This window comes from Cheilinus undulatus, linkage group 15 (genome assembly GCF_018320785.1).
Source record: "Cheilinus undulatus linkage group 15, ASM1832078v1, whole genome shotgun sequence".
NCBI classification, from domain to species: Eukaryota; Metazoa; Chordata; class Actinopteri; order Labriformes; family Labridae; genus Cheilinus; species Cheilinus undulatus.
The window spans coordinates 4202946-4216217 of record NC_054879.1 but is presented as its reverse complement, the minus strand read 5'-3'; the positions used below and the strand labels follow the sequence as shown (position 1 = coordinate 4216217).

Here is a 13272-nt window from a genome sequence, read left to right as displayed (position 1 = left end):
AGCCAGTGTAAAGAATCAGAGTTGGAATGACAGCAGAATATACAGCATACTTACATGAAGTCAATCTTTTCCTTCCCTCCCTCCCTTCTCCCTCAGGTCCTAACCATAATCATTTTAGTATGAGTGCCTGGTCAAAAAAACAAAATGAAAGAATCCTATAGTATAGCAGTGTAAGTATTAGTATTAATAAGTATTTAATTTTTTTAAACCCCATCATACAACTTTTCTTATTGAATTAGTCCCATGCTTCTTTATCTGACTTTCACGTCTTTTAGTAACCCTGGTTTGAATTGTTTCCAATTCCAGGAGTCACCATTAAATTCAGAATTTTTTTTCTACCAGATGACAGATTTGCAATACATTCTCCTGTTTGTTATGAAGAAGTTCTTGTTTCAGGAATTACTCCTTTCTCCTGTGCACTAAGAGGCTGAATATTAATTTTGACTTAAAAAGGAAACTACAAAGGGTTCAGTAAAAGTATTAGTTGATATTTTTAGCATTCATATGAGCTGACTTCAACAATGTAAATACCCAGAGGAAAACCTGAAAAAAGTTTAATTTGCAGAGTACTTACAGAATGAAACTTTTTTATCAGTAACCTGCCAGTGAAAGAATTACATGATCCAAAGCTCTTATTGCTGACAATGCTGTTGGAGAGCAGGGCATAGAAATGAAACAGATCTTTACAGGTTTTTTATCTGTTTTAGAATTGGCAGGTAGATTGGTAAAGTGTGGTATGCTGCATTAGCAGCTGTTGGCTTTTTCTACTTTTTAAAACTCTGGTTGGTTGTGTATGAGCCAGGACAGCAGAATCCCTGCTGCATCTGTGTGGCAGGGAAGTTGGAGATGGTGCAAAGAGAAAATTAGCAGCAGTAGGTTTGGTGTGCTCAGACTGGCTGTAGTTGAAAATGTACCTGGGATGAAATTCAGAACACTTAAAAATAACAGTTTTTGAACATTTTTAATTGATTCAGAATCCTAGAAATTAATATTTGAATTCTGGACTAACAACACCTCTACACAAAGAACCCCATGACTTTATACATGTTTTCATTCTCTTTGAATTGTTTTAATTGTTCATCTTCAAAACCTTAATGTTAATCTTAAGGTTTAGATAAAGGTCTCTCAGTCCTCTGTTCACTATCCACTTCCTCTGAACTTGAATTTCCTGCATTTTGTACAACTGTATTATGTTATTCCTGCAAAGTTGCAACTCTTTGTAAAATGTCTAGGGATAACTTTGGTGATGAACCGGAGCTATACAAATAAAGATTGATTGATTACATCTAATGGCATACATCGTGTCTGTAAAGCTTGTTTGAGGTTGCAAACCAACCCCAATTAGGTCCAAGTAAGATCCTGCCAAGTTATTTTTCAAAGGAGAAGTTGTTTGCTGGTTTGAAAGTATAAAAAAAAGCCTTTTTTAGTTAACGATCCATGTGTTTATACAGGTCAGGATTAGACAAGAACACGAGCCTCAGATACTGTTACAGAAGGCATCTAACAATTACTTCAGGCACATCAAAGATGCTTTTTCAGTGTCATTTAAAATCAGCCTGTAAATCAGTCATGTCAGTCACTTAACACACATAATGAGTTGACTTTAGGATTAGTGTCAGAGACATTTCCTTTTGAAAAAAAAAACAAAAAACAAAAAAACTGTCATTTGCTGGCACATTTTAATATTTTTTTTCAAACCAACTTTGAAAACATTTCTTAGTATATTTGAATAATACAATTAATTTTATATTTTGTCATCACAGCTAGCGGTGTATTGGCAAGAATCTGGCGATACGATACGTATTGTGATACAGGGGTGCTGATATCAATATTTTGCAATATATTGCGATACTATGAGAAAGGCAATATATTGCAATATTTCTGTAATTTAAAATATACACAGTGCTTAACAAATTTATTAGACCACCTGTCATATTTGTCTCAAAGATCGCCCAGCATCATGAAGTGCTTTAATGCGGACTTTTTCATTTTCAGTCAGCTCTCCACGTTTTACCATTTTGAACAGGAATGAGGAATTTCTAACTGAATTCACCCAAATTTGAGCCGGCTCACTGGGCTTCTCTGAGAAGTCAGAAATGAATCAAGCATAACATTCAACCACAAAAACCCATTTTTCTGTTCAGGAATGAAAGTAAATATAATTTGACATATTAATCAAGAAATATTAATGTGCTTTACTATTTTTTTCAGTTTTTTTGTAAATCAGTAAACTTGAAAATTCATAGATAACAATAATAATTCTATCTTAGAATTATAAAAATCTCATTTGGGTTAAAAAGTTTCTACATATTGGTGTATTAACCATTGCAGAAACATAAAAAATGATTTTGGTAATTACCAATGCTGTTAATTTAGGGCAGCTGTGGCATAAACCTTACTTTGGTTAGGGTTAGGGTGGTCTAATAAATTTGTTAAGCACTGTATCTGCTACGAATGCAGCAGAAGCTGTTCTGCTGGGTAGACATGAGCAGCCGGCTTGCTCAGACCAGAAACCTTGCGTGATCTCGTCCAAGCAGAGGAGAAGAGGGAAGAGTCAACTGCTTGCTGCCAGCTGGCGGTGCCTACTGCCAACTAGCAGCAACTGCCAACTAGGGGGTGAAATTACACCACAAACTACCACACCAACAAAGTATATTTTGAATTTAAAAAAATATCAATACTGCATTTTAAAATACCAATACAGTATTGCGCCATGAAATATCGTGGTATATCAGTGTAGCAATATTTTCTAACATTCCCTAATCAATACAATGCTGGCGGTACAACTTCTAAAACAATATTTTATCATTTAACTCTTGATTTTACTTTAGAAATATATTTGTCCACTTTGTGACAAGAACAAAAGTAACAATATGTGTCGATGAATTTGCCAGTTAACTTTGAAATCAGTTGCAGATGTCAGGTTGCACAGTCAGTGTTTCAGGTGGTGAAACAGCAAAAAGTATTAGTATGTAAACTAGATGATGTTACTTAAAGCTCTAAAATATTTACTTCTATTCAGGTAAATGAGATATTACATGTAACAGAAATGACTAACTCCAGTTTTGCTCAGGTGAGCAGTAAACACTCCATAGCAGGTACAACCAAGTCTAAACAGAAAAACACATAAATTTCTTCATTGTATTTTAAAAATAAACATGTCCACTTTCTAACAACAATTAAAATAATGTGTGCCTAAGTATTTGCCTGTTTAATTAGAAATTAGTTGCAAATGTCAGGAGTTAAGACCATAAAAGAATGAAGCCTTACGTGTCATTGACTTCTTTACAAGTTAGAGAACCGATTACCAGTCCCTGGGCGCTGTAGTCATGTCATTTGTTTTCTTTCTTAATCAAAAAATCTTTATTAGTTTCACAAACTTAAGGGACATACAAATGTTTTTGTGCAGAACATAACCATGAACTCTCATCCCACTTTCCCTATTACACCATATCACCAGCTTGACATCAAACTAAACAGTAAAAATAAATAAATTTAATTAATTAATAAAAAAAAAAAGAAAGAAAGAAAAAAAAGGCAAAGGAGCCAAAACCAACAACAACAATAATAATAATAATAATTTTAAATATAAAAAAGGGGAGGGGGGGTCCTATACATTTATACATTTTAGACATATCATTTGTTTTCTAAGGGCAGAAAATGTTTTGAAATCTTTTTACTTAAACGGCTTTCTTTTAAAGCTATAAATAGGCTAACCCTTGAGCCCTGATGATGTTATGATAGTTATTAAATAAAATACACTGATGAATGTGAAATTGTTTTCGTTTGTGTCATTGTCACTGGTAGTAGGACTGGTATGTAATCTTCTTTTCCTCCTCTTGCATTATTCCTAATGAACTAGCAAGTATGAGTAAGATGTGACTGAGCTAATTAAGTTGAATCTTTTTCAGTCGTGTTTGTTATTCTTATCGTGTGCTGAGCTTTGCATTAACAATGGTGTGTCTTTCATTCCAGGAACATGCAGTTATTTGCAGGCAGGCCAACCAGACTGTAATTGCAGCATAACACTGTCAGCATTATTATCATGACAAATATAATACTCTTTGTAATAGATAAGCACAACAAATACTGTATATATCTGTCAGTGGAAAGCAGCACTTGCATACTAAATTGCATCATAACTATCCTGGACCTTCTCCCAATATGACTTTTTGATTGAAAATTCTGTATTTTCTCAGAGTGCCAGGATCTCTGCTGCCACTGCAAAACAGTCTGCTTATTTAAAAATATTATTTTTGAAAACACATCTGACAGTTCAGAAGAAACAAACATCTTGCTCTGTTGTTACTGCCTGCCATTCCTCAAGAGAATGATTCAGGTGAATTCAGGGCTGTTTTGGAAGTCTCCCTGATAGCACACTGAGTCAGTGTGGTGCTGTTTCTAGCCCACAGATTCAGATTTTTTTTGTTTTTGTTTTAAATAAGCCACATTTGTGATGCAACGGGGCTCTCCAGTGTGAATTTGAAGGAGCCCTGGAAATGAACTTTGAATGAGCTTGTTTGACATGAATCATCCAGAGTGGATGGAAAAGTGGATATGTGTGATGCATGAAATGTGATTGCAGTATGACAGGAAATAATTGAACTGTGGGCGGCATTCTTTAGCAGAGTTGATTTATGCTGGATAGAGTAGAGTGAGAATTTCAGCAAAACTGTCTCTCAAATGTATTGCTTCTTTAAGATCATGTATTTGTTAAGCTGTTGAAAGAAAACTTAAAGTGCTTGTGTAGTGAAGTTATCTGCAGATTTTTTCCACTCTGCTGGATTTCATCCTCCTCACCTAAAAGTGGAAGATGTAAAAAACACAGCCTTTCTGTATCTTTATGTATCTGTTAACCTTTTTTGACCCAGTACAAGACCAATGAAAAAAAAAAAAAAACCTGGCAAAAGATTATTAGAGATAGTCAGAGTCAGCTTTACTGCCAGTATTTTCTCTTTGCATTTAAAAAGACTGTCTACAACACTACACAAACAATTTTGCTGTTCTTCTATTTTGGAGTTGGGAACTTTGTTGTGAATTAACGCCAGGACTCTTACATTTCCCGTCAAGACTGAGGCTCAATCTTTTATTCTATATCTAATAGGGGTGTGACGATGCCCTTATCTAATAAGATGAGACAAGATTTTACACTTTTTTTTAAATTTAGGAAAAGAAATACATGGATGGAGTATACGTCCTTCATACAGCTGAAAGTCATAATTGCAAAGGTCAGGTCTGTGCAGAAATGTTTAAAACCCTCTTGTACTGAACAGCCTATCAATGCTTGCCTTAGCTATCTCTGACTCAATCTGTACTTTTTAATGGTCTTCATATCAAACCTTTCATTTTAATAGTCTGCCACATCTTTATTTTACTACACTATGCACTCATTACTACAATAATTATAATAATAATAATAATAATAATAATAATAATAATAATAATAATAGAAGATTATTTTTAAATTACTTTAAACACTGTTTATAACCAAGTGAAATCTAAAGAGCTGCATCAGTAAAATCAAACTATTTCTCATCCTCTTTAAGGACATCTGTATTAAAACACTCAAAAGAAATCTTGCTGTCATTAACAGGTTTGCTGTAATTAACAGAAAATTAATATTTTATCGTTTTGTGGTCTTTTTCTCTGATAAGAGCTTTGACAGTGTTGGACACGATGCACTGATGAGCGTGTGTGTTAATGTGTGTGCGCTGGTGAGCAAGTGTGTGTCTCTGCTCTGTCTGCTGTGAGATAACAAACAGGGTGCGTTTAACTGGAGCTAGAACTTCATTTTTAGGAGCAAACAATGGACTCCATGGTGCCCTAACAGTTTGATTTGCTAAGTTTACCGCTGGAGTATACAATGGCCTGTCACACTATACCAGAGGTGTCAAACGTATTCACATTCATTTCTCAGGTAGAAGTATAGATACTAGGGTTTAAAAAGACTTCTGTATAAGTTGAAGGATCAACTCAAGCTTTTTACTCAAGTAGAAGTATAAAAATACTGGTTTCAAAACTACTTTAAGTATAAAAGTAAAAGTAATGTAAGGGGGAAAAATGCCATTAAGGACGAAAGCTTAGGCCGCGCCACAGGGGCCTATAGTGCACTACCCCACCTCCCCAAAAAACATTTTTCTAAAGACCATAATGACTATAATGTTATATTAAAATGTTCGTGTTGAAAAATTTGGGATGCACCTGTTTCATCTGTTGCCAATTGTAAATGAACGCATTTTAGTACAATGCAAATGCATTCAAGAACCATATATGTGTACTGCCATCCTCCTGGCTGGTGATTGGTTGGGATGGACATCTTCGTACTAGGCTACATACGTCTGCTATTTCCTTACTGGAGTGTGACGTGATTTGTGTCGAGCACAGGTGCGATGGTTCGCGTACAAACCTATAGGGTGTCAGAAGGGTATTATGTTTATACTTCTCATCCAACCACAATCAAATTCACTCTCCGGATGGCGCAATTTATCTGGATATGTTTTTGGGTTTTTTATTTGTGTTTTTTTGAACGATGACAAGCCGGAATGAAAACAAGCTGAAATGAAGTAGGAGTAACAAGACTATTTTTAAAATGTAAGGAGTAGAAAGTACAGATAATTGCTTGAAAATGTAAGGAGTAAAAGTAAAAAGTAGGCTGAAAAATAATTACTCCAGTAAAGTATAGATACCCAAAATTTCTACTTAAGCAAGGTAACAAAGTATTTGTACTCCGTTACTTGACACCTCTGCACTATATGTTAAACTTCTGATTAATGATAGGCGCAGCCAACAGCTGATGGATGTGTGACTGACAGATGGTGAGACGAGAAGGAGACATGACGTAGCAGTGGCAGAATTAAAGTTATAAAATCACAGACAGCGGCATTATGAGTGAGTCTGTGCACATACGCGATCTCGAGACTGCACAGGTTTCCAGCAGCAGCATTTCATAATTTCACACCGTTATGATGAACTTGTTAAGCATTGGCAGATCATGTCATTCCCAAGTAGTGCATGTGGAGGAGGGGGTGGAGGATGGAGCGATGATCTTAATGGGTCACAGATAAGCTCTGTTACTTCATTAGCTGTCAAACCAACATTTTTTAAAGTGTCCAGGGCATCTTTGTGATCTTTTATAATCTCTAGTTTGGTATTGTTTTCTGTCAGGAGAGCTGCTGCTCCTACTGTCTGCGCAATATTGATCTCACGAGATGGATTTCTCCTTGATGAGAAATCTTGTGAAGTTTTGATCTTGCAAGATCTCGTGGCACAAGATCTCATCACATCCCTAATATCTAAGCTAGATCAACATTGCAGTTGTTGTGTTTTAACGAGGGCTTTTTAGGACAGTTGAAAGCCTGAACTTTTTTAGAGTGGCACAGTCAGACAGCCATATTTCCTGTCATTTTCAAAAAGCTTTTAGTCTTGCTTTCTTCTAGTATTTATCCTAGTCTGTTTTTTTTCACCCCATTTCAACTACTCTGAGTGATCTTACGTGTTCCTTTTTCTTTTCTCTTTTTACTCCCTTCAGCTTCTAACCCATGTGAAGAGAATGATGGACGTGGTCCCTGTTCCCATCTATGTCTTATCAGTTACAACCGCAGTGCATCCTGCACCTGCCCCCATCTGATGAAGCTTTCACCGAACAAACAATCCTGCTATGGTGAGTTGAAAACCCCTTTTCACATTTCATTCCTTTGTCAGATTTTAGTTATAAAATACCATCAGTACAACAATGCCGTTATTTTGCTTCACAATTTTCTGGGCTTTGTTGATGTTAGGATTCATATGTAGCTGGAGCAATTTAACTCATTCTAGTTCTGACAAAAAGAACAGCATGGGGGTAATTGATTTTTTTGATCATCTCTCCAGCTTTGAAACGCTTCCTGCTCTATGTGCGGCGGTCCGAAATCCGTGGAGTGGATATTGACAACCCTTACATGAATGTTATGACAGCACTAACAGTGCCAGACATTGATGATGTCACGGTGGTGGACTATGATGCCCAGGAGGAGAGGATCTATTGGTCTGACATCAAAACCCAAACCATCAAACGGGCCTTCATCAATGGCACCCAACTGGAGACCGTAATCTCTGCAGGTGGGTGCATTCCAGACATATATACCAAATATAACATCATGGCTTTGTATGGAACATGTGTTTGCATACCAGCTGGTGTGATGCAGCGGTATTCATGAGCTCTCATATATTAAGATGAAAAATGATTAGCTAGTCCTTGGTATAATTCATGATTTATGATTAATATCCAATTGCATTACTGAATTCCTGACATTTTCTCTCTTTGGTGTTTTTGCAAAGTAACAAACTATTAGGTCTTTTCTAAGTGTATTAAACCTTTGATCTGCTGATATTAGATGTGATATATTTACTGAGTTATGATTATAATAAAGCCTCATAAAGTATCCTGGAGTTACAGTTCCTATTTTTTCATGCTTTGTCTTGACAGACATAGTGAACTGCCGCGGTCTGGCTTTAGACTGGCTTTCCAGGAACTTATACTGGCTCAGCTCTGAGAACGACGAGTCGCAGATCAATGTGGCTCGCTTTGATGGGTCCCTGAAGACCTCCATCATCCATGGCATTGATAAACCAAGGTGCCTTGTAGTGCACCCAGCTAAAGGGTAAGTAGATTACAGAGTGTGTGCTTCATCAGTACCTTTCCTTCAATGCAAAGGGAGCCTGATGAGAGACCTCACCTGTATGTAAGAGAGTTCAAATCCTTTCTGTTGTCATACAGCATGTTTTTCTGGATTGTAATGTAATGTTTGTGTACATCTGAACAAGGGTGTACATTGGAAGGAAACGTATTGGCTTGCATTCAACCTCTAATTAACAACATAACATTCATTGACTGAATCTTAAACTGCTAAATATTCACTTCACAACCTTCCCACACAGAAAAATCTATTGGACAGATGGCAACACCATTAACATGGCCAACATGGACGGGAGCAACAGCAAGGTCCTCCACCAGAACCAGAGGGATCCTGTGGGTCAGTATGAGTGCTTATGTGTGGTAGGCCTCCCATTCAGTTTGAATAAGATAAGTATGTTTAACAATCAGATTTAATCTGACTATAAATTAAAACCAACTAGATAAGAGGATTAGTATGAATTAACACAGTTTCTCCTGTAACTTAAGTGCAGTATTTTCTTTTTTAATTGGCCATCGCTGGAACAATGTGTGGTCACTCACAGCAGGCATCTTACACAAAATAACACATATAATTAAATAAATTTGTCAGAATTCTGCTGTTGTCGACCCAGTTTATTGGAAATGGAATCAAGGAAATATTTCATCACAGGCAGGTGGCTCCTGCATGTATTACCAAATCAGCCTTTCCCAAACTTCAGTACACCACGACCCAGTTTGAGAACTGAAAATCTCCTTTAAACCAATTTAAAGCCATGGCAAGAGAGGCTCAGAGTATTGACCTGCATATTTTTACATCATAAACAAAGATTTTCAATGCGATACCTTCATTTTCAGTGACATTAATGTTACTAAAAGCATTGGGGTTGCATCATATAATTATTGAGCTACCACTGTTTGTTCTAGTTTGATCAGGTACCTGAAGAGTCACCTGTATTTTCTTGTCTGATATTTATCTCTTTAAACGTCCTGTGTGGCTCCACAGCTTCTTTCCTAGTAACACTAATGCCTCCAAAGGCACTGATAAATTCTTAGAATCAGGAGTCGACCTGTAAAGTAGGATGTCTAATGTGGTGTCACCAGCTAATTCAATACCAGTTGAACCATGCCACCAGTTTGAACAACAGACAAAATGAAAGCTAAAAGGTTGACATGTGAGTTGGATCTCCTGGCTGTGTTTTTGTTAGTCCTGGGACTAACAGTTAATAAAAAATGTGTTTATTATTTTAATTAGTTGCCTCTGATCTCTCGTGTTTCACCTGCAGTACCTGTGGGGTCCTGCTGGTGGGCCGCAGCCCACACTTTGGGAAGCAGTGACCTAGATGTTATGATCATGTCCTTCCACTTTAATCAAAAGAATGTCACTGAATAGCTGCTGTACCTGGTTATTTAAATATGTGGTTGATTTGCTCTCCTTGAACAGGAATGGAATTAAAAGCACCCAAGTGGAGGTAACGAATGCAACCTGTACTCCTGCAAAACAGGGAACACAAAACATATTGGATTAGCAATGCAGGATTTGACAAAGGGGTCTATATATGTCACACTGAGAAAAAAAAAATCCTATTTGATTTCTCACCAAGGATTGGCTGTTGTTGGAATTGTGGTAGCATGTTTTCTGATAGAGAATTTGTAGATAACTCGCCACCGTGTATGAACTGTTTTGTTGGCTGGAACGCTTTGTGTGGCGGTTTATAACAGCTGTACTGAAAGAGCTATTGGGCCTTGTCTACTGAATTAATCGTTGTCTGTAGAATGTTGTGCTGTGGCAAAAGAGTTGTTCTGGTGAAATTATTCCCCCTCCTTGGCCTTTTAGTTCCTGTACACTATATCATAATCAGATGTGAAAGGGGGACACTACTATTGTACTCAGGTCTATAAATCTGCCCAAAGATAAAGTAAAAAGTATTCCATTAAAGTTTACTTTAAGTACTGAGCACTGGGTAGCTACTGTGGAGTTGTACAGCAAAATATGGTCTTTCCTTATTAGCAAGAAGAACAGGAGAATAGAGTCTTCAACCAGGTTGTTTAGTTAAATCACAGCTCTGTGATAGAGTAAAATGCACAGAAAAATTGACAGTGTTAATTGAACATGTATAGAGTTCAATTGGTTTTATTGGTCCACACTACATGTAGTTAATCTGCACTTTAAAGTGTTAATATTTCATGATATGATGGAGCTAAAGTAACCCTGAAAATCTGTGGCGAGGTGAGTCTCCTTTGGCAAGAACAAAGCAGAGTCAGCCTCGTAGCAAGACAATGCATACTGCTGAGAAATACCCACTACCCGTCTTTTAGGAATACATAAAGTCATCTGTAACTCGGTTGATAACTTCACTCATGGTGCAGCTGTGTCTTGCATCAAAAACAATAACAATACACCAAAAAGATTTGACTCTGCAGAGTTAAACTAACAATGCTGGATCAACACTGTCACATAACTCCAACACTGAAGACCATATCATTCAGAATGGAGTTAAAATTACACCCTGGGAGTTAAAATCATGACCCTGAGATATCAACACTCCAGTTTTGCTGGTTTTCCCAACGGCTTTTTGGGATGTGTTTTAAAATGATCCCCTCTCTATGTGCTACTGTGTTGTAAAAAGAGTTGGAGAAAATACAAGACTATAGTACTCGAGGAAAAGCACAATTATTCTGGTTAAAACTTATTTATGTGAAAGTACAAGTGCTTATTTCAAAATTAACTCAAAACAGTACAAGTACCCCCCAAAAATTACTCAGTAACAGTAATCTGAGTAAATGTAACTAGTTACCTCCCACCCCGATCCTGATGTGTGTTTTTAATCCAGAACAGGAAGTTGGCCTGTTTTAAATAATAGACTTAATACCTACTGGGAGGCAATTCTTCTCTTTCACTGGCATGGACAGTATCATGTGTAAATAATAGATAATCTTATGACATTATCTGGATTGTAATTTTGTTAACTATGTGTTTTGAATGACCCAATCTTATTTGAAAGCAAGTGAAATTTTAAAAATGAGTCAAAACAGTATGACTAAGGTAACAAAGTTCTGATTAAAGACAGTTACTAAGTGAGATCATCAGTAAGTGCTGTATCAGCACAGGTTTAAGTGAGTGGCAAATGTGCTGAATTTGCAGGGATGGAATTTAAGTGAAGCTATTTAAGTGAAGAAATTAGAATAGAGTCTAATTTAAAAAGCCCTGGATTTGGGGAGATGTAAACTGATATCACTCTGGCAGATTTCTATTACAGGCAGCAGGAGAGAGTGAGGATGAGGAGCTTCACAGCTGAAGTATAAGTGTGTGATTATGTCAGAGACAAGATCGCCCATCTTAGCCAGAAGTCTTCATCATCCCCACATTTTCCAGATCTGTAAATGCCTTTAAGAACATGCCAAAGAGAGTTATTGGAAACTTTTGCTGTTTACTCTTTGAAATCAAAGATTAAACCTAACCCAGACCTTTGAGATATCGCCCAAGTCCCCTCTTGTCCAGGTACACAAAAAAGCACTTATAAGAAATGCTATTCTGAAAGGGCAGAATGATGAGATCAGACCACATGGTGTATTGTCCCTCTGTATGGAAGTTCTTCATCTGTACTGTGCTTCACAGTGAATGTTACAAAGTATCTGGCATGCGAAGAACTTGTGAGCAGCTGCCTGTCACAAGTTGTAGATCATCTAGAAACCTCAATGCTGTTGAAGGGCTGGAACCACTGTCAGATTGGCTTTGTGAAAAAGTCTTCCGAATACTTTAGTCATTTGATAGCTGGCCATGTAAGCAAAACAGATTATTGTAGAAAAAGATCTGGGGCAAAAGCATTTTTAAAAGAAGCTAAACACTCTCCAGCCACTGAGACTATTTATTGTTTAGGTAGGTGAAACACAGAAGACCTTCAGACTGTGTACAAGTCATGTTCAACCTTTGAAAGCCACATCAAATCAGTGTATTTTAGATTTGATGGTACTTTGGGACAGCTACTCTCAATAATGCCTGTTCATTGGCCTGTAAATCAGCAGCAGAAATAGATGAAATTACAGCCTTGTACAAAAGGACTTTGGTCTCCAGTACAGAGTATCAAAATCTCACAGTCTGGTAATACCTCAGTAACAAGACCATGGTACGGTATTTATTGTGATATATATGGAAAAAAAAAACAACAACACCAAAATGAAGACTTGGAAAAAAGTAATGTGCATTAGGCTGAAAAAGACATACTCGTACTTTGGCTCCAGTAAGTTTACTTGTCTTCCAAAATCTTTGTTGTCCATCACTGGAAATAGCTGAAGGTCTTTGGCTGTTTTGGTGAGGTGGGATTGTGATCTCTGCCTTTAGAGTCTTTTGGCCTGGCCGGTTTCTGCTCCTTGTATCGTATCACTGTAGTCCAGCAGTGTCTGAATATTGTTTTTGTTTGTCCATCACCTTTTCTCCTTTCTTAACGCTGGGAAACCAAAATGTGTCCAAACATTTGTTCCCAAGACAGGAAAGCACCAGTATGTGCTGTGCCATAGAGGCACAATATGACGCATATCTGTAAAAAATCCAGTTAGAAGTGAATGAAAGAGCTACACGTTTTATGGATAAAATATACAAAAATATTTCAATATAGCATTAC

At 37.0% G+C, this 13272-nt stretch overlaps 1 protein-coding gene across 1 annotated transcript in view; it reads left to right on the top strand.

The window, feature by feature from the left end:
• The window catches only part of lrp1bb (low density lipoprotein receptor-related protein 1Bb), a 245433-nt gene that overhangs the window by 91611 nt on the left and 140550 nt on the right, over nucleotides 1-13272 (top strand). The window contains exons 26-29 of the mRNA XM_041807111.1: nucleotides 7529-7660; nucleotides 7870-8097; nucleotides 8465-8639; nucleotides 8917-9011. Of these exons, the coding sequence (XP_041663045.1) occupies nucleotides 7529-7660; nucleotides 7870-8097; nucleotides 8465-8639; nucleotides 8917-9011 (630 nt within the window). The remainder of the gene's footprint in view (nucleotides 1-7528; nucleotides 7661-7869; nucleotides 8098-8464; nucleotides 8640-8916; nucleotides 9012-13272) is intronic.